Genomic DNA, 20470 nt, shown 5'->3' with positions numbered 1-20470 from the left:
AAGCGAAACAATTAAAGCTGTCCACTGCTCTTGGTGCTTCTCATGCTGCTTTTTGAGCTTTTTTGTACTTTGTTGTCTTCATGGGGAACTCCAATATTGCTCCATTTCCTATTCAGGCCCACTTTTCAACCAGTCAGCATTCCAGTGCATATGCGCTTTTGGTTTTTTTAACATGCTGCATTGGATCTACACAATTAATTCTGCTTTGTAAGAACTGTTTCCAATGCATATTGAGCATCTTAAAACTCCTGCCTCTTGAATGAACTTTTTACTGCTAGAGCAGTAAATAGAGAGCAAATCTGTATTTGCTTTAGTTTGTTCATGTATATTTAACACATGAGCAGAATAAATCCAAACACATTCGTCATCTCCAGTGCAACATAAGCATAAGGTAGTGATGCCTTGGTAATTACCTGCTGAAAATGAATGAATTTTCAATAGAGAACAAAACTCATTAATGGCCCAACACTCACCATTACACCTCTTTCTTTTTTTTACATTGGGAGGTTATGTCACTGTGTGAGACTTAAAAGTTTCTGTTTTCTCATTCTTTACACAATCCAGGTGGTGATGGCTGTGGCTCAGCTGTATTTCCATCTGGCCCCTAAAGCGGAGGTTGGTGTGATTGCCAAGGCCCTGGTCCGTCTCCTGAGGAGCCACAGGTGAGCTTTACAGTCTATAATTTCAAAATAAATTGCTTTCAAATCACTGTATCGCCATTTTCCAAAATTAAAACACCCTCCCCTCTGGAGAAAGTAACAGGAAACAAGTTGAAATGTCGAAAAAATACACAGCTAAATGGGAGGGGAAAAAAGATTTAACAACCACAAAACTCAGCAAAGTGGAAAACAGTATGACAACAAAATAACAAGTGAGCGTAATAAAATGGATCGCTAATGCCTAGAAGCAGAAAGTAAAATTAAACAGGGAGCCCAGTGAAGCTGAAGTAAGCATGAACTCATAAACCATGAGGAGTGATGATCGCACATCGGTGGCCTGTTGCCTGTAAGTCCTGCACACTGTCAGCTTTTTATTGCACAAGTGGTCCTGTGGCTCAGGGTGTGTTGTAATGGGATCATCAATCAGCAGCGACCAAACACCAGCATCTCTCTCTGTGGGAGAGTCATCCAAAATTCATTGTACCATACCTTATCTTTCATTAGACTTATTGCTATTGACTCTGTGGCGTCCGGGCTTGCATAATAACCACATGGATTTACTGCCTTAAATAATAATGCGCTGATGTTTAACAGGAATGTTTTTAAAACATTTGTACTTGCTACGTTTTGTGGCGTACAGGGGTAGCTACAAACGTGCCAGAAGTTTCAAGTAGAGGCCAATTGTGAAACGTCTCTTGGAATTCTTTTAGTTTTTGCATAAGATTAAGAATTATTGCTTGAAAAAGTAAGCTAGGTCACATTACCCTCAACATTTTTAATTTTGAAATCCAGATGTTGAAGCTGTTACTAGCAATAACAATATGTTCTTTCTGACAGATCGGACAAAAAAAAAGTTAAAATAAACAGAAAACACAACTCGTAGAGATGCCACTTGTTCTGCCTTAAAGCTAGAAATTCAGCTGTTAGCACTCTGGCGGCTAAGCACTGCAAGCAGTTTCAATTATAAGTGAGAATAACATCTTTATGAATCGTGGTGAAATTTAATCCTTCTCTTAATACTAATGATTTCCTTGATACAGCTGCAGAAGAGTTTTGTTTGTTTTTGTTTTTTGTAATGACATACCAAGGGAAGAAGAACAAGTCAGAGCAGGTCCATGTAAAATCTAAAAACTATCAATCACTTAAAAGCTGAGAGATGCAGGTAAAGAATACAATTCATTTGTTTAAAGTGCCATGTATTGATGGAGAGAGGTCCCAAATAAGGCACTAAAGTGGATTAAATAACAACAGGGGAACAATTTAATGGCCGATGCACTTGATGCATGCGTCCTGCGTCTGTGATGGTGTGATTTCAGTCATGATCAGTGACAGAAAAGTCATGAGGATGTTGAAATGATGATAAGAAAGAATCAGGATTGCATATTGTCATTTTTTAGAGACCTCCTGAAAGCTCCTCCTTGTCCCTCGCTTCTTAGGCTGTCTCAGACAAAAATTTTGTTTTCTTCTGACAGCAAAAGAATTACCAATTATCAGGATAATAATCCTCGATTGCTACTTACTCTGTGTCTTCTTCTTTTAGTGAAGTCCAGTATGTTGTTCTTCAGAACGTGGCAACAATGTCCATTAAGAGACGGGTGAGCTAAAGCTGGTGTTTCTGTTTTCTTCTGTTTTCTATTTATGTGTATAAATGGTATTTTTATTCTAACGAAGCTTCACGGAGGTTCTTCCTGTCTTTGTGTGTCACAGGGGATGTTTGAACCATATCTGAAGAGTTTCTACATCCGCTCAACAGATCCAACTCAGATCAAAGTCCTAAAGGTTGCTTTCTGTTCTCTTTTTTTGAAGATGGTCAGAAGTTTTTAGCAGTTTGTGGAGATATGAGAACATGATGGATTCTTATTATTGTTATTTGCAGCTGGAGGTTCTAACCAATCTGGCCAACGAGACAAACATTTCCACCATCCTCAGAGAATTTCAGGTACAATTAAAAAATATAAGTCGTGTTTTAGGAAGAGCAGTCAGTCAGCAACCAACTTTGTCTTCCTGTATGAATTAATATGCAGAGTGGCTGCTTTTTTCTGGCAGACATATATTAAAAGCATGGATAAAGACTTTGTGGCTGCAACAATCCAAGCCATTGGTCGCTGTGCTACCAACATCAGCGAGGTGAGGGACACATGTCTGAACGGTCTTGTGCAGCTGCTCTCCAACCGAGATGGTGAGTCTTTTTATTTGTTAGTATAAGACACTCTTTAAACTGTACATATTGTATGAACAGATGGCAAAATAACATCAAAAACAAGACTTAAAAGTAAAAAGAGAAAAATACATTCCAAAAAATCTAATCAAATAGATCGAGACCTGATGACTGTGGAGTACGGTGAACTCGTTCTCATGTTCTAGATATGAGTTTGAGATTGTTTGATGTGTGTGATGGCATGTTATCCTGCTGGAAGCAGCCATCAGGAGATGGGTACACTGTGGTCATGAAAGTGGTAGGCATGGCCAGCAACAATAATCAGGTAGGATGTGGCATTTAAATGGTGCTCAGTTGATACTAAGGGGATTAAAATGTGTCGAGAAAATATCCCCCAACACCATTTTACCACCAGGATCCTGAACTGTTGATACAAGGCAGGTTGAATCTGTGCTTTCATGAATGTTGTTTCATTAATGGAGAGTCATCGGCCCAGGCCACATTTTTCCACCCTTCTATTGTCCAGTTTTATCCCGTGTGAATTACAGCTTCAGTTTCTTGTTCTTGGGTGTCAGTACAGTCACCTGCTGTGGTCTGAAGCTGCTGTAGCCCATCTGTGTTATGCATTCAGCGTAACTTGGTTATAGGTTACTGGTTATGCAGGAAAATCCCAGCGGATCAGCACTTTCTGATACTCAAACCAGCACGTCTGGCATCAAGACCCATACCACGTTCAAAATCATTTAAATCACCTTTCTTCCTCACTGCATTGCTCGTTTTTTAACTTCAGCAGGTTGTCTTGGTCATGTCTTAATGTCATGACAGTTGAACAAATATACAGAATGAAGTGAACAGTGTGAATTTCTAGTGTGAATGAACTGGTAAATGAATGCTGAATACTTTCCACACATTGACTCGGAGCAGTAGTGATGTTTAAAAGTATGTATTTCATTTCTGATTTCAACGAGTGACTCTTCTTTCTTTTGTGCAGAGTTGGTGGTTGCCGAGTCAGTGGTTGTTATCAAGAAGCTGCTGCAGATGCAGCCGGAGAAGCACAGCGACATCATAAAGCACATGGCGAAACTAACCGACAACATTCAGGTAAGAGTCTCTTTCATGACCTGCAGATGGTAGCTTACTTCAATGCCTCATTCAGTATCTATTATTATAAACCAGGTGTCAACTAAGTGTTCACTAATTGACTCGGGCTCTTGAACCACCGTTTACATTGACGGTAAACCTGTTTCTGCCAGTCATATCCCTCTGTAGTAGCAGTGTTAGTTTGCTATCAACCTGTGTTCTCAGGTGCCAATGGCACGGGCAAGTATCCTGTGGCTGATTGGAGAATACTGTGAGCATGTACCTAAGATCGCCCCAGATGTTCTAAGGAAGATGGCCAAGTCATTCACTAATGAAGAGGACATTGTGAAGCTTCAGATCATCAATTTGGCAGCCAAGCTATATCTGACCAACTCCAAACAGGTGGGAATGGCATGTTTTTCTGTCACTAGTATTTATGGCTGTCCTTTTGTTGTCTCCCTTCCCTCACCCACAAATTGGTCACAACAACACAACAAATGGCTGCCCTGCCCTGAGCCTGGTTCTTCTGCAGGTTTCTCCCTGTTAAAAGGGAGTTTTTCCTTCTCACTTTCACCAAGTGCTTGCTGATAGGGGGTCGTCTGATTGTTGGGGTCTTCTCTCTTATTGTAGATTCTTTACCTTACAATAAAAGCACCTTAAGGTGACTGTTGTTTTGTTTTGGTGTTATAAATACACCAGTTTCAACCCCCAAAAGTTTGAATTTATTAGAAACAAACTTGTGGCAGAAGGTACACCTGAAAGGAAAGTCTGACCCATTTGTATGAACATTTTAGAGGAAGAGGACTTTAATCCAGAATAAAAACATTTCAACTCACACATTTAATTTCACTTCACAGAATAAATTACTCAAATATCCCCTTTGTCTTGAAAATTCAAGTCAGCAGTGATATTTGTGCTAGTGAGCAAAGACACTGTTGTAAAGGCAAAATCTAATCTTTAATTAAATTAGGCTCATTGCTTACAGCAGCAGGGTGCAGCTGGGAGGATTCAGGATGGTGATAGTCTGGCTGCCTCTCCCTGATAATAAGTGTGAATACACATCAACAAGGTCTGCTGCTTCAAATCATCACCATCACAAAAAAAGAAACATTTGAGATTATATTCAATATCCAACGTGTTGTTTTTAAAAATGATCTTGCAGTATTGTGCATAAATGACTGAGCATGATGTTGGCTTTCATTTAGTTTGTGTGAACAAGGCTGCTGTCAGGTGACAGAACGCACTAAACACACCTCTGTGGCGTCCACACACACTCTTCTTCCTGCCTTCTCCAGTCTCACCTGGGACATTGTTGCCACCTACACTTATGCACTGTGTAAATTTGCAGTCTAGAAATAAAGCCAGTGACGCTCTCACACAGTCATTACGCTGCATATCTTCATTAAAAGTGCTCTTATATTTTTTCTGCAATGCAGACCAAGTTTAGCTTTATCATTTGAGTAAGCTTTCAATCAGGGACTCTGTCTTCTTATAAATTAGTTGCAGACTAGTTGCAAACCTTCACCAATCTCCTATCACCAATTATGTTTTTTTCTTTTAACGTGATGAGGTCTTACAGGAATCCATGAAACCAGAAACATGTCAGTGTATCCAGTTATTTACATGCCTTTGGTTTTTCTTTGTGAAAGTTTCATACCAGGAAGTCTGTCTGTGTTTAAAATGTGTTCATTCATTTAACAAACAGACTTGAGTCATTTGAGAACACCTAATTCCTGTTTCTAAAGAGTCGTTTTTTGAAGTGGTCTTCAGCAAAAGTTCTCCAGCTTTCTGGAGGTATTTCTTTTCCACTTATTTTCAGTCCAGCGCTCGTTTCTGACTGCTTTCAAGTACCTGTAAAACATCATGGAGGCTCTGTCATGGTATGGGGCTGCATTTCAGCCAGTGGTGATGGAGATCTTCTTAAAACTGATGGAATTACGAATGCAGAAAAAGACTGTCAACTTTGATCCACCATCCAATACCAAGATTGTCTGACCTGCAATGGCTTAGGTCCTTTTTAGCAGGACACCAAACACATTTCCTGTACAGTAAAATCATACCTGGATAAGAAAACACACAGGTGTGTCCTCGTAATTGTCAATTATGGATTGGCCTTTCTAGAGCTTGGGCCTCAGCACTTCTGAAGCCGTGTGAGCTCATCGTGACAGAAAACTGCACCAAAGGTCAGCCAACATCCATAGAAGGGCTTTGAATGTCCTTCAAGAAACAAGGAGAACTGTTCTTGAATAGTGATACCAAATACTGACTTTCGAGCTTCTTGTTTTTGCCTTATACAGTATTCCCATGTATGTCTGCACATTTCAGTGAGTCACATCTTTTTTTATGTTCTAATAAAATATTACGACACGAGAGGTGGCTCAAGACTAATGCAGTAGTCCTATCCTCTTAGACCCTCTCAAACAAATCCACAGCTACATACACTCCCACACTGCACATGCACGTAACGCAGTAGATAAGGTGTTGTTTTACTGTTCTTCCACCTTCCTTTCGTGTCCCTTCACCCCTCAGACTAAACTGCTGACGCAGTATGTTCTCAACTTGGCCAAATACGACCAGAACTACGACATCCGCGACCGGGCACGCTTCATTCGCCAACTCATTGTGCCCACCGAGAAGAGTGGAGCCCTAAGCAAGTATGCTAAAAAGCTGTTCCTCGCCCTCAAACCTGCACCCGTCCTTGAGTCTCCTTTTAAAGGTACAGAAGCAAGTCAACAGTAAGTTTTGTTTTCTAGTTTGTGAACTTGTATTGCGGCTGTTTGAAAATTATAATGGCAGAAATAGTTTGAGCAATGTTATTAGCGTTTAATTACCATCAGTCATGAACCGCCTTAACAAAAATGAGACAGTCACAATCAATTAAACAGAAAATTGAGCCATAATTTCCTGCTGCTCTGTGTCTCTCTGTACGTTGAGACACCTGAGGCAAAAACAGCTAAAGTGAAAGAAAGAGGAAGTTATGGGCTGTTTTGGTCTACACAGCCAGCAGATGCAGCTGCAGCAGCGGCTCCGCATCAGATATAACGTATCCTTCTCAGAGTCATAACTCAGTCAGATATCAACACAAATAAGATCCTTTTTTTCCACAAGTATTGTGATTTAAGCTTCCAGGGATTATTATCTCAATTTCTTCCAATTTTAAATCTACAAAACAGCTTGGAAATAATGAACGAGGGATTTTTTTCCATGTGTCCAAGAGCTGTTTGAGGATACAGTTTTACAAAAGGCAAAGGTCATCCAGAGCATTCACGCATCTTTTTTGTAACTGTGAGTCTGTCCTTACACCGGGAGCATTTTTATTCTTCACATGAACATTCTGTCCATCTTTTTATTCATCTTAAGTACATCCAGCGGTTTTGCCTGCAGCTCTCTGATCTTCACATGGCAGCAGCCTGACAGTAATCATAACAAAGACAGGAGAATCCACTCATCCTCATATTACAGAGCAAAGTCTTGAGATTTGAGATTTTAAAAGTTCATCCCGATTTCCTCTTTGAGGTCATCTCCTTGTGCTCCTCTGGATCACTTCCAGGGTGTCTGTATTTCCAGAACTCTCCCTTGGTTTAATTCCCTGTTTGCCACTTTGTACCCTCTGTGATACACACTCTTCTTCTTTGAAACAGCGATCCTCCAACTTTGGGACGGAGGACACAGTTAACACTTAGACACTCGTCTAGCTGTTTGTCCTTTGTTCTTTCTCCCTCCCCTCTCCCTCAACCTGTTGGGCTAAATGGCCGTCCCTACCAGTCCCTGGTTCTGCCGGCGGTATCTTCCTGTAAAAGGAGTTTTTCCTTCCCACCTTTGCTTGCTCACGGGGTGTCATCCAGCTGTTGAGGTTTCCGTCTGAATTTTGTACAGTATAAAGTGCCTTGAGGTGACTGTTGTTGTGATTTGGTGTTATATAAGTAAAACTGAATTGAATTGAATTCCACTAATAACTCCTGTTTGGTCTCTGGGCTGTAAATGGAAGTGGTCCAGTGGTCATCGCAGACATGTTGGGAGGTTGAGTCAGTCTACACACAAGTTAATGTTTTCTTCAGTTTGAGTTCACATGCATGTAGTCAAAAAAGGATTTGGGTCCAGAGGTGCACAAGGAGATGACTTTGAAGTGGAGCTTAACTAAATTCAAAGCTGTTGAAGTTCTGTCTCAGAACTTTGTGATTCTGTGTTATGATAAGAGTGACTCTGCTCTTTCTGTTGTACTGATCTCTGTGTGTGCTTGCATTGTTTTTCCTTCTTTTTGCAGATCGAGACCACTTCCAGTTGGGTTCACTCTCCCACCTGTTGAATGCCAAGGCTGGGGGCTACCAGGAGTTGCCTGACTGGCCTGAAGCTGCCCCTGACCCCTCCGTGCGCAACGTGGAGGTGAAGGAGTCTGTGCGTGCAGTGGGAACAGTAACACACAGAGACACAGGGGCCCTCTGGGGGCCCCAAAGAATGGAGGGGAGCGAGAGTTGCTCCTTCCCCAGAGCAGTGCCTCAGAGGGGTTGGACAGAGTCACCAGAGCCTGACACTAACTCCAATATAACATTGATTCCTCTTTCACTGGTCATCTTTCATTTGCTTACAGCTCATTAGCATTAACAGCTCATCCTTTTTGGTCTCCATCTACTTCAAAATGGATGCTGCTTAACAACTTCCCCATCCATGGAGGAGAATGAGTCACAAAGGAGAAAAGAGGATTATTTTCATATTAATGAGAGAACATGTTAGACAGAAAGTGCCTAATTTGAGAACACCCGAATCATTATAGAAACAGTCAGTGGCATGAAGCTCCACCTCATCCTCTCTGCTGCACTCGCTTCTGTTCAGCAGCAGCTCACTCGCCCCATCCAGATGTTTCCTGACAGCTGTTTGAGCCAATAGCACATGCGATAGAGAAGAGAACAGATTTTAACAGCAGCATGCTGACAGTAGTATTAATGTTTAGTCAATACTTAAAACACAAAAGTCTGTCAGCCCAAATCTCCAAAGCCTCCTCTTCTTCTCCATCCCATTCACTCCATGTGCCATCGGTTCATCAGTTAAATTAACGTGAAATCAAGACTTGAGTGTTTTCACTACTCCATCTAAAAAAAGAAGAAAAGGAGACAAAACTTTAAATTTCAGTAGTGACCTCAAGGCTTGATTTTGTTGTGACATGTGTTTCGTAACAATAATGTTGCTTTTTAACACACAACGCAGTAATCCATGTCGTGTCTCTTTAAGTGTGAAGCACATTTCAATGTGGTGCTACAGGCGCCTTTCATGTTCTTGACCATGATGTTTGTACAGTTTAGCCGGTTAAACACATCAGTGTTTTCCCAAGTGGATCTTTACTTTTAGAAAATTGTTGTTTTGTCATCAGGATGGCTTTTTATCGTGTGGTAATGCAGCTGTGACTAAGGAAAAATACGTGTGCAGATTGCTGAATGTTTGCTTAGTCTGTGGAGGACTTACTCGCACGGTGGTAGTGAAACATGAACCAGAGACTGTTTGCCTTCAAGGTAAAAGCTGAGTCTTTTGAAATGTGCTGGTCACAGCAGTAAGGCACAATTTTTTACTTTGAAGGAGAATTCTCTGCTTTTCCAGTTTGCGTCATATTTCTCACAGTTTCATTGCTGCTCGGCTAGTTTTCTCCCTCTGAGTGATCTGGGAATCTCTCAGCGTCTGTGTTTTTATACACAAACTGAGTCGCACCGGCCGTGACACCTGCACGAGGTTACAAACACGGAGCCGTGCACGACCAGCTGAAATGACAGCTTTGCCAGGGCGAGAGCAGCGGGTGCAACAGGCTCATCACTTGCCTTTGCTTGAACCTGTCAAATTCGTAAATATCTATATATAGTTGTCAATGTGCAAATGTACAAAAAAAAAAAGAAGAAAAAATGAAAAAAATTTCAGAGGGGCCATTTTTGCCTTTATTTGATATTGGACTAAAACCACTGCGTTTCTGCTGCATTGCATATCGTCACCCACTCAACCAGTGGGCTAAACTAGCACTCTGTAAGTGTAAAAATTAAGGAATCACTAAAGCAACAAAAGGTTATGAGCAGTAGATTACTAGAGTGATTTATGAGCTGTTACACGAAGATATAAATGCATGCAAATTAGTCAACAAGTTATTTTTTTCCATACAATACTTGTGGCCAGCCTTCCAAAAGCTGGGATCTGCCAGTTTTCCTTGTTTTAAGAGTATATTTGAGCTTATTAATACTGATTATGTTCAGTTAGGTGTGTTTTTATATCCAGTCAGACTCGTTTAATTCCCCTCTTGATATCTCGTGGCTAAAATGCAGTTGTAATCAGCAGCAAAGCTAAATTTCACAAATTTCAGAACATAGTGAGTGCTGAGGGAAGAAATCAGACCGAAAAGCTATAGTGTGCCTTTCAAATCATTATTATACATCATTTGTAGTTAAAGAGCAAAAACAAGCAGAGCTGTAAAACACTCAGTACTGTCCTCTGAAGTTCAGCTGCTGGAAAAACCTCTCTGGGTTATTCTGAAAGTCTCGCATTGCATCCACTCACGTTGTGGCTGTTAAAGTTGGGAGGGTCAGTGAATCTTCTGAAGCCTCAGCCTCTCTGACAGACTCTCCCTCTGCTATACGGTCCTCCACAGACAGAGGAGGTCATAACCACCGGAGAGGGGCGGATCGGCTTACTAGGAGACTGGCGAGAGGTGCCCCTCCCTTTGAGTTTGGAAATGCAGTGGTGTTTGCGTTGATGACTGCTCTCTCTGTTTCTTCCCTGCCTGTCAGTTAACGTCTAAACTGCTGATGTTGGCATTTATACAAAATGATTTACACATTTCATATCACACAATGATCACAGTGTGTGAATGGGTGGATGACTGGATGTGTAAAGCGCTTTGGGGTCCTTAGGGACTAGTAAAGCGCTATACAAATACAGGCCATTTACCATTTAGGTGACATCATAGAAATAAATCCTCTGTCAGTTCACACGAAGTAAGACTGACCACTGTGTTTGTTTCAAGCAGACAGAGTTCAGCTTTAAGGGGTCCAATAAATTGTTTAGTAATAAGCAGTGGGATAGAATTTTCTTTAATTTTATAAACAAAGCTGATTCTAATTTGTAAATGAGACCAGTCAAAATCAATTCTTAATCTCAGGAAAAAATCTTCTAGTCTCAAGATTTACTTAATCATTAAGCTCCAACAGGGGCTTCCAAACATATCACACTGTCTTTATCAGCAGTTTTGGGACTTCTCTTTCATATTGGCTGAAAATTTTAAATATACAGCGAGTTTCATGAGAAAAAATCTTCATGTTCTTATCTTAAACCTCTCCACCTGCCAGCTTGGAAAACATGTACCTGTGAAGCTTACAGGTGCATGCTGTCCATACCCACCTGATGAGTGCCTCCTGCACATGAGATTTTTGTTCGTTTGTCCAAACACTGCCCTAAAACGAGTTTGAAGCAGTAATTTAGTGGCAGGAGTGAAATTAAAGGATCTACAAGAACTGGAAAAGATTAATATTTGGCAGGAAGGTATATTGTGAGAGCACAGCTGTAGACGTTAATCCTCTGACAGAAAGTTATTCATTCTTAAAGACTTTTTCCAGGCTTTGCTTTAGAAAGCAGAAGTGCTGATGCTCAATGCCAGGCTAGTTCTGCCTCAGTGCCTTTTGATAAGCAGCCAACATTTAGACAGGGTAGCTTACTGAAATGAACATTATGCTACATTGTAGAAGCTCGGGGAGCTTCCATAGTCTATAGAAAATAGACATCGTAGAAGTGGTCATGTGACACGTGAAGATAGTACAGTAGTGGAAGGATGAAGGGTGTTTTGCTTTGGGGTTAGCTAAAACCTTTTTTAAGTTTCTAAATGTTAAAAAAATCTACAGTACTAAGGAACAGATCTGTTTATTTTATTGTTTCTCTTTCACTCAGGTGCACTTTTTAGTGACGCCAACATAGAACAGAAGCCTTGTGAGAGCTTAAAGCAAAACAAAAGATTTTGACCTGCTGACGGGGACTCCTCCAGGTCTCCTCCCGTCCATCTGCTTGGTTTTCTTCATGAAGTTTGTGACTCGCTTGCTGATCACGTCACAAATGTTGTCACGTGATATTTTTTTTTATTTTTGATTGATGTGATTTGTTCTCAGATTTCTTCCTCTACCCCTCTGCTGCTCCACCTGTGCTGCTCTTCATTCTGCCCATCTCACCCATGCTAGCATATCATACTTTGTTGCTGGTGAAGACTAAGTGCATTTCATGTATTTTTTTTGATGTATTGGTGAAGTAGTGAATGCTAATGTTGACTTTTAATTTGACAGTATGAGTACATATTAAGGTATATCCAGTAGTTATATTGGAGTATGTTGATTTTTTTTTACCAACAGAAGTTGTCCTTTTGATTACTTTTATCAAATACTGTGTTTAAAAGTTATCATGTAATTAAATTTAGGATTATTCTTATTATTTTGTCTCTGTGATATCCAAAACTGTTCTCACACATTCTTATTTTTTAGCCCCTGAAACCTTCCTGTGCCTGTTTCTCTTGCTCTCCTGACTTTTATTCTGAAAGAAACCTCTTCCTTCTTTTTTCCTCATCTCCATCCCAATCTTTTTTTTCCCCCCCTACGTCTGCCAGGTTTTTACGCTGCTTGAAAGAGTCACAACATTAACAAGTGTGAGTCAGTTAGCGGCAAACAGCCACACGTTCTTGAGCCTCAACCCATATAGCCGCAAAAACCCAAGTGCTTTTAAACTGAACGCCTCCCTCCCGCATATAGTAGTCGCTGTTCTGTGCTTAGCTCAGCTAAAGCTACCTGAAACACAGCACCCTGTTCCTCAGTCTCTACCATTAAAGAAGTGATTCTTTCAGCAGGCAGATCGGTGCTCAGGCACGTCACGCAGCATTAGGCTCCTTATGGGTATTAAGTGGGGCTGAGATGTCCGTGCTCATTAGCAGATGGCTCTGGTTAATGAGTTTGGTCACAGAAAAAGCAGATGGCCTTTTCTTTTTAAGTGTAGGAGGATAGTTACTGCTCCTCAAAGATATCACTTCTCTTAATGGAACTGCTCCTATATTATTACAAGAAAAGCATTTCTGCAACTGGTCATGAAGGCAACACCTGGTGCTAATGTTTTTGTGTGCAAAAACAGAAAACTCTAATGCAAACAAGTAAACGACTCGCTCCATTGAAGCATTGGTGTAAATTTGCTCCCTGGCTGTGGGATCTGAGAGCAGATCTGCAGCAGCGATGGCTGGCTTCTTTTGGCTGCATCACGCCCAGGCAGAGGCACTCATGGCCATGCTATCTGCCCACGTTTCTGCTTCTGTCTGAGGGTTTTCTCTCTGAGGCGGGGCTGGAGGCTTACTGTTTGTACTCTCGCTTTTTCCGTTTTGTTTTATGCCAGGTGCCTGAGTGGACCAAATGCAGTAGCCGTGAGAAGAGGAAGGAGAAGAAAGTAGAAAAGCCGTTCTACACCGACTCAGAGGGAGAGTCTGGTCCTACGGAGTCTGCTGACAGTGGTAACTTTAGGCTGCTGGCACTGATAGCATGGTCATTTTTTTTGATTCAATAAGTAGTGCTCACAACAGGGGTGTGTGTTTGTGTGTGTTTGTGTGAGAGACTTTTGAGTCAGTGTGAATAATCTTGGTAGGGGCTGGTAAAACGAGACAGTCTCAACAAATAAGCTCATTATCAATTGAATTTTATTACAAATCACAACAACTGTTACCTCAACTTATTCTGTGGGTCTTTACAATATAAAATTGTAAAGACCCACAGAATAAGTCCTAATAATCATATCACCCCCTTTGAGCAAGCCCTTGAGATTTGTGTTGTTGACCAATTCTATAAAAATCTAAAGAAATAAGGTCCATCTCTCAATCCTTTCTAACTTTCATACCCTGTTTGTGGCACTCAGGTCCAAGTCCAGCTGTATAAATCTTTAAAATTGGTCATAATGCCCTAAGACAACTAGAGACTTCAACAGCAATAACAATATTGGCTGCAGACTATTTCTCGGGGGGGTTAATGCACATTTAATGTATTAACAGAAGAACGGAAGAAATGTATTGTACTTTGATTTATTGGCAATGGAAAAAAATATAGAATGTTACCAGATGAAAGTATCAGTACTGAGTTTGAATTTATTGTTTAAATATGTTGCATAAAACTAAACACAGAGACCAATCAAGGGTTGATGGTTACAAGTGGATGTGCAGCGATTTTCCAGCAAATTCAAATGAGTGTGTGATGATGAGGATGTGGAGACAGACAGCAAAATTTGTGAGGGAGCGGCTGCTGATTTTTATATAGGAGTGTGTGTGGAGAGCTGGTCAATGCCAGGGGTGGTGACATCGTGACATAAATGGAAAAGACGTAATGAAGAATTTCAGAATGTCAACGGCTGCTTTTAACCTGCGTATATATGGTGCTGTCTCATGACTTCTCGTGAGGTTTCAGGACCTCATGATGTATCGTGAGGCAGCAAAAGTCAAATCAATTCTGCTTTTATTGAGGATCATTATCTGAGGACCACATTTGGAGGTGACTCAAGGCAGAACTGAAGAGAAACAAAACTTGTCTTGTTCATACATGGACCTCATTCACTCCCAGTGCACAAATCTGTTCATCCAAATGTTTTCACCTGCTTTATTCTGCAAGTGCATTAACAGCAACAAGCACGCCTGTATAATTATGCTGATCCTGATTTCCTAATGTAGTGCATTATTATCTTATTTTAACATTTAAAAGCAGTTCTGTGAACATTAGTAAAGCCACGATGTTATTTTTTAAAAATAGATTTGAATCATATGAGTAAAATAAGACACTAGGTAGCAGTTTATAATGCTGCCTGTGTAATTTTCCAAAATGTTTTCTGAGTTTAGTGTGGAATTTTCAGTACATAGAAATATTCCCCATTAATTACAGCGTGAGATGCGGAAGTAGAGCTACTAAGGAATACGTCCCTCAACCTTAAAATAACTCTAATAACACCTTAAGATGGGGAAATATAGAAAAGCCTCATTACTTCCAGTATAATTTTGTCTCTTATTGTCTAAAATACACCAAAATCACTTAAAAATACAAATAGGGTGAGGTATATCACCAGTTGCTGCATGTCGTCCTCCTGCTCTTCCTCCCAGCCTTCCCATCTTTTCTCCCCCGTCCTGTTTAAATAAAGGCTAAAAAGCCCAAATAAACATTTTACAAATTTGCTTCAAGAGTTATTAATCCTCAAGTTTAGGCACTGAAAATTACATCCTATTACTTTTGGGAAATTGCAAAATACGTTGTGGCCTTTACTGTATGAAGTGCTAATTTGGATATTATCCCTGTACTCTGAATATAGTTTTATGTTCTTTTAAGAGCTTCATATTATTCTTACTTTTAGCAGTACTGACTGAAACATCGGTACTGTTACTAGCTTTTGAATATCTGTTGGCCTCAACAGTATTTCACATTAAACAGAAAGTAAACCCCTAAATGTCTGATTCCATCTGATCAGTTATCTTTAATTGATAATCTTCTTTTAAGAAGATTATCAATATTCCTCACTATTACTGCTGCAGAAACTATCATCGGCTACAATAATGTTATAGACAATATGCAGTTTTGTGAGTGCGGGTGTAGCATAAAACACCTCTGTCTTTAGTTGTTTCTGATGTGTCTGCCTCAGCTTCACGCTGAAAGAAAATCTGAGAATGTCAGTTAAAAGTTCTGCTTTATCTTTTTTTCTTTTTCCTCGCCTCTGGAGGAAAAAAGTGTCTGAGGCATCAATAATACAAAGGATAATAAAAGTTTGATCTCCTCTCTGGTTTTGATGAGCTCGACTCTTTTTGATGGTAAAACAGTTTAACACGCAGACTCACTCAGTCCCAGCTGCTTTGTTTGTCAGAGGACGCCGTGTAAGATGTGAATACCAACAGCCTTCAGATCACACTTACTCTGTGTAGCCTTTCTAACCTCTGACCTCTCCCTCCACAGAGTCAGACTCTGCCAGTGGCTTGGAAAGCAGCAGTGGCAGCGAGGAGAGCGGGTCGGGATCAGAGAGCGAAGAGAGTAAGGAAGCCTCCGAGTCTGAGGAAGAAGAAGAGGAGGAGGAAGAGGAACAGAAGAAGAAAAAAAAGAAAGATCTAAAGAAGCCAGTGCAAGAAAGCGAAAGGTAGACTGCTTTACACTGCATGCCATGTCTGGCATATTTGCTGGACTATGGATGTTATTATTAGAATTGGTGGTCGCTTTGTTTGTAGAAAATAAAGTTTGACTCCTTGGGGGAAGTTTGACCTCTGGTTTCCTTTGACAGTGAGCAGAGCAGCGAAGAAGAAGAGAGGAAGCACCAGAGGAAGAGTAAACCGCGCAAGAGCGAGTCAGAGTCTGAATCTGACGAAGATGAGGAAAGCGAGTCTGAAAGCAGCCAGTCAGAGTCTGAAGACTCGGAGTCAGAGGCTGAGGTCAAGAAGAAAAAAAAGGTGCAAACCAGGGTTAACTACAGAGAAAGACCACAGCAGCAGGGTGCATCAAAAACAATCATCAGATTTAAAAAGGCTGGGTTTTCTTTTTTAAGTAATGCACATAGAAGCTTGCAATAAATATAGAAGTACATGACTGAATATAAGGTTTCACACAGCCCCTGCTGTTGTTATGCTACCTACCACCAACCATGTGAAGCGAATGAATCCGCTCTTTCCATCGGTGCGTGTTTCTATCGTTAGCGGTGAATAAAAGCACTTTTAAACCAGATTATTCTTTTTGATACAGCCTGTATCTAAGAAGCCACTAAAATTCTTATAACCTTAGCATTTCAAAATACAAGAGAGCGCAGTTGTGCCCCTTTTCCTATACAGCAGCATGAACAGCGTCTATTCGTGACAGTTTTTCTTTGTTCTCCAGACGGCTGAATCTAAACCTCCTCCCAAGCCTCTCAAGAAAGAGAGCAAGAAAGAAAAGAAAGAAATGTCTCTGCTCGACCTTGATGATTGTAAGTTGTTTTTGTTTCTTTTTCTCGATCTTTCCAGCTTTTCTTCTCAGACAGTAGAAAATGTATGGCACTCTCTTTAGAACGGAAAGCAGTCTAAGCAGAGGTGTCCACATCTACCTCTTCCCAGAACCGTCTTCATCTCTTTCATCTGAGAATCTCATCCCATTTCAAAATGCACAAACCACTTCTGAATTAGATGCAGTTCAGATGCCTGAACCATCTCATTAGCTCTTTTTGAGGAGCAGCAGCTATAATCTGAGCCCCTTTTAGATGACTGAGCTCAAGGGTTTGGTCACCACCCACAGATGTGTCCACAGAATAGGTAGGAAAGTAGAGCTTCCATTAAACCGATGCTCTCCCCTCATTCATAAACAAACCGTCCAAGATACTTAATCTCTCAACCAGACTTGGAGATGCTAATTCACACCTAAACCCCTTCACATTCTACAAAGATGCCAAAGGAAAAAAAATCCATTAGATGACTGCACACTGGTCTGAATTTGGGAACATCATCCGTGTCTTGTTTCTTTCTTTCTTAGTTGAACCTGCTCCCTCACCACAAGTCACACCGGTCAACACCTTCCTATCCAACAGCCTCGTGACCGACCTGGAGGGGCTGTCTTTGTCTGACTCTGTCCTCTCCCCAGCAGTAAGTGTTTCATATTATTTGCTTGTTGACATCTTTATTCTCTGTTAGTGAAGCGATGAAATGAAAATGAAGAGGAGGGGGGGAAACTAAAGCAGATGACAAACCAGAGGGGTCTTTTTACAGACCATTGCTCCCTCCAGCGCGCTGAAGAGCTACGAGCTGCTTCACCGGATCACGGGTGAGGGTCTGTCGGTGGAGTACTGTTTCAGCCGGCAGCCTTTCAGCCCTGACGCCAACATGGTGGCGGTGCAGATGCAGTTCACCAACAGCGCCTCTTCCGACACCAAGAACCTGCACATAGAGGATGTGAAGCTCCAGTCTGGGATGAGGGTCAAGGAGTTCCCAGAGATCGGTGTGTGAGATTGTCCACTGTGTACATGCACGGGCATATGAAATACAACCCTGCTGGCAGTGCTTGGAAACTGCACTGTTCATTACACCAGATAAAACAGACGTACTTGTTGCAGATGTCGGTGTTTTTTCTATTACAATAATTTTGCTTCAGGGAAAGCTGTAAATAAGATGCTGAATTTTTGTGACTATGAAGTTGAAAATTCTAATTTAAGTTTGTTCATAGACAAGAAGGGGACCATCAGCCTGCTACATATTAAAATATACATATCAGCACATTTAAATTCCTCCATTAAACTTATTATCAACATGAAATACAAGTTTGATGGATTTCTGTCCTTTCACCTAACAGCAACAGGTTGCAAGCTGCCTCTATGACCTGTACACGGGCAACCACATAGACACCAGTATCCTGATAATTAGTGTTAAGCCACAAACTGATAGAACACTGTAACTTTGTTCACCAAAATGTCTTGAACTAGCTCTGCCACTCAGTAACCAATAATATTACTCATGTAATTCTATCAAAAAGCTGCAAAACACCATAAATATGGGCGCAGTGGTTACAGTTCAGTGACTTGAATGTCCCTACCTGAGGCCTGACATCAGCTACAGCTACAGCCGGCACACATGCCACGAGTTATGTGCCCTTAAATTTAAACCTTAATAAAACCCAGTCTGTAAATAATGTTGCCTTCATCACTCGAGTTGGGCATTTTAACATGTCCATCAGGGTTGACTTGACTTAGAGAAAAACAAAGTGTGGCAGTTTTGAAGTTGTCAGCAGCGCCTCCATCTCAGTTTTCTTCTTAGAGGACACTTTTTGTACAAGGACGTCTCAGATGTTTCAGTATGAACATTCACATCCTAATCTTTGTCTCGGTTTTTCATGTGACTTTTAAGAGTTGTGCCTGTTTTTTGTGTGGAAACACTAAAGGCTTTTTCTTTCCTCCATGTCCACAGAGCTACTTCCGGCAGGTGAGACGGCCACAGCTGTGATGGGCATCGATTTCTGTGATTCAACGCAAGCAGCAAACTTCCAGCTGTGGTGAGACGGACTCTTGATTACAGAGGGTAGACCTCCTGTGCAGTCCTGCTTCTGGTTGCCGGTCTGCTTCATTTTTGGGATTTGCTAGATTTGCATTTGCTCTGCAGCAGTTAGTCTGCTAAGCCACTGATACGTTGATATACAGACAGGAAGTTAGTTAATTATTTGGAAAAACTCTTGATTCGATTCAGTTCACGTTTAATAATATCAGAGAAAACACTCCAGTGGTTTCTGAATTTCTATAAAGCTACAGGCAGTCATTTTTGAGGTTAATGGGAAAAAAATTTGTTTTACTTATAAATATACACAGATTATTGTGCAATTATGTCTTCCAACAAACTGATGTGCTTTTCATTAATAAGTATATAAGACCGGCTCCGGTCCAAGCCCAACACTTGGATCTGCTTCAAAGAAAGTTTCACTAACACCAGTTAAAAGCAGCTATCTGAGGCTAGCATCAACACTTAACTAGGGTGACCAACCGTCCACTTTTACTGGTGTCAAGCCAGCCTCCACTTTGTTTTACGTTCCCTGTGTATTCTGAGTATTATGGCAAAAGACGTGGAAACCTGATTTCAAAATAAAAGCTCCTGAAGCATGATTTCAAAATGAAGGCAGACTTCCAGTAAATTAAGAGCACATTCACAAATATCAATTAGTCTTGTTTGCACACTCTAATGTTGGATACAAATGACATACCCCAGTATTCTAGTAGCAACATGCCAATATTAAAGCCATCTCCTTTTGGATTTCAAAGTAAAAGCCCTCTGAATGTTTATTTTTGAACTACTCTTTTAATTAATTCAGAATGGAAAACTCATGTTTCCACAGACTAGTTGCAGTCTATATTGAGTGTATACAACCCCATAGTGATACCATGTCAATATCAATCATTCTTATTTTGCCTTTCAAAATAATGGCCCTTTCAAATTGACCATATATCGGTGTGCGTTTTCAATGACTTCAGAAAGCTCTAAAATGGAAAAATGCTGTTTATTTTGTCTGGCTCCTATATTGATGAAGTCAACACCATCACAGTTTAAGAACTATCAACCAAATGCCATCATGCGAGATGAAAGTGCCAGGGAGCCAAATTCTCATTTATCTGAGACTGCAATTTAAAACATCTACTGACCCACACAAGGGCCAAGGCAATGTTGTTCTCAGCAAGTATCTGGTTAGACACCATGTTTCGAAGGCCTTTGGTAATTGTGTTATGTTTAAATTTTGAAGCCAAATATTACAGGTCACCATGGCATTATGATTTTAGTTTAGCTAATTGATTCGTGTAATCTGGCGTCATAGATAAATACATAAAAACTACAATCTCTAGTGTTTCTAAACAATACTGCTTCAGGGAAACACCTATAAATTGAAAATGTTGAAAAAGTCCTTAAAAAGAAGTCTATTATTAATTTCTGCAACTGAAGACTTTCATAAATACTGTAGAATCCGTTAGCTTCATTCATCCATTCACTTCCACTTATCCTATCCAGGGTCGTGGGGGGTGCTGGAGCATATATCCCAGGGAGAGGCAGGGTACATAGGGTGAGAGGCAGGGTACATAG

At 40.7% G+C, this 20470-nt stretch overlaps 1 protein-coding gene across 7 annotated transcripts in view; it reads left to right on the top strand.

Moving 5' to 3' along the window:
* Positions 1-20470, top strand: part of ap3b2 (adaptor related protein complex 3 subunit beta 2) — a 57274-nt gene that overhangs the window by 26782 nt on the left and 10022 nt on the right. For 2 of the 7 annotated variants that reach the window (XM_005731435.2, XM_005731431.2), the window contains exons 9-25: positions 565-662; positions 2200-2254; positions 2367-2438; positions 2536-2598; positions 2706-2838; positions 3809-3918; positions 4123-4299; positions 6427-6613; positions 8162-8292; positions 12512-12550; positions 13282-13396; positions 15861-16038; positions 16180-16345; positions 16767-16854; positions 17394-17503; positions 17627-17855; positions 18818-18902. In XM_005731435.2, coding sequence (XP_005731492.1) covers positions 565-662; positions 2200-2254; positions 2367-2438; positions 2536-2598; positions 2706-2838; positions 3809-3918; positions 4123-4299; positions 6427-6613; positions 8162-8292; positions 12512-12550; positions 13282-13396; positions 15861-16038; positions 16180-16345; positions 16767-16854; positions 17394-17503; positions 17627-17855; positions 18818-18902 — 2036 coding nt within the window. The remainder of the gene's footprint in view (positions 1-564; positions 663-2199; positions 2255-2366; positions 2439-2535; positions 2599-2705; positions 2839-3808; positions 3919-4122; positions 4300-6426; positions 6614-8161; positions 8293-12511; positions 12551-13281; positions 13397-15860; positions 16039-16179; positions 16346-16766; positions 16855-17393; positions 17504-17626; positions 17856-18817; positions 18903-20470) is intronic. The other 5 variants (XM_005731437.2, XM_005731434.2, XM_005731436.2 and 2 more) reach the window with 3 other exon arrangements.

Source organism: Pundamilia nyererei, unplaced genomic scaffold, assembly GCF_000239375.1.
Source record: "Pundamilia nyererei isolate P.nyererei 1_Seehausen unplaced genomic scaffold, PunNye1.0 scaffold00043, whole genome shotgun sequence".
Taxonomy (NCBI): Eukaryota; Metazoa; Chordata; class Actinopteri; order Cichliformes; family Cichlidae; genus Pundamilia; species Pundamilia nyererei.
Note: the sequence above shows the minus strand (reverse complement) of the source record. Positions and strands in the feature narration are given on the sequence as shown.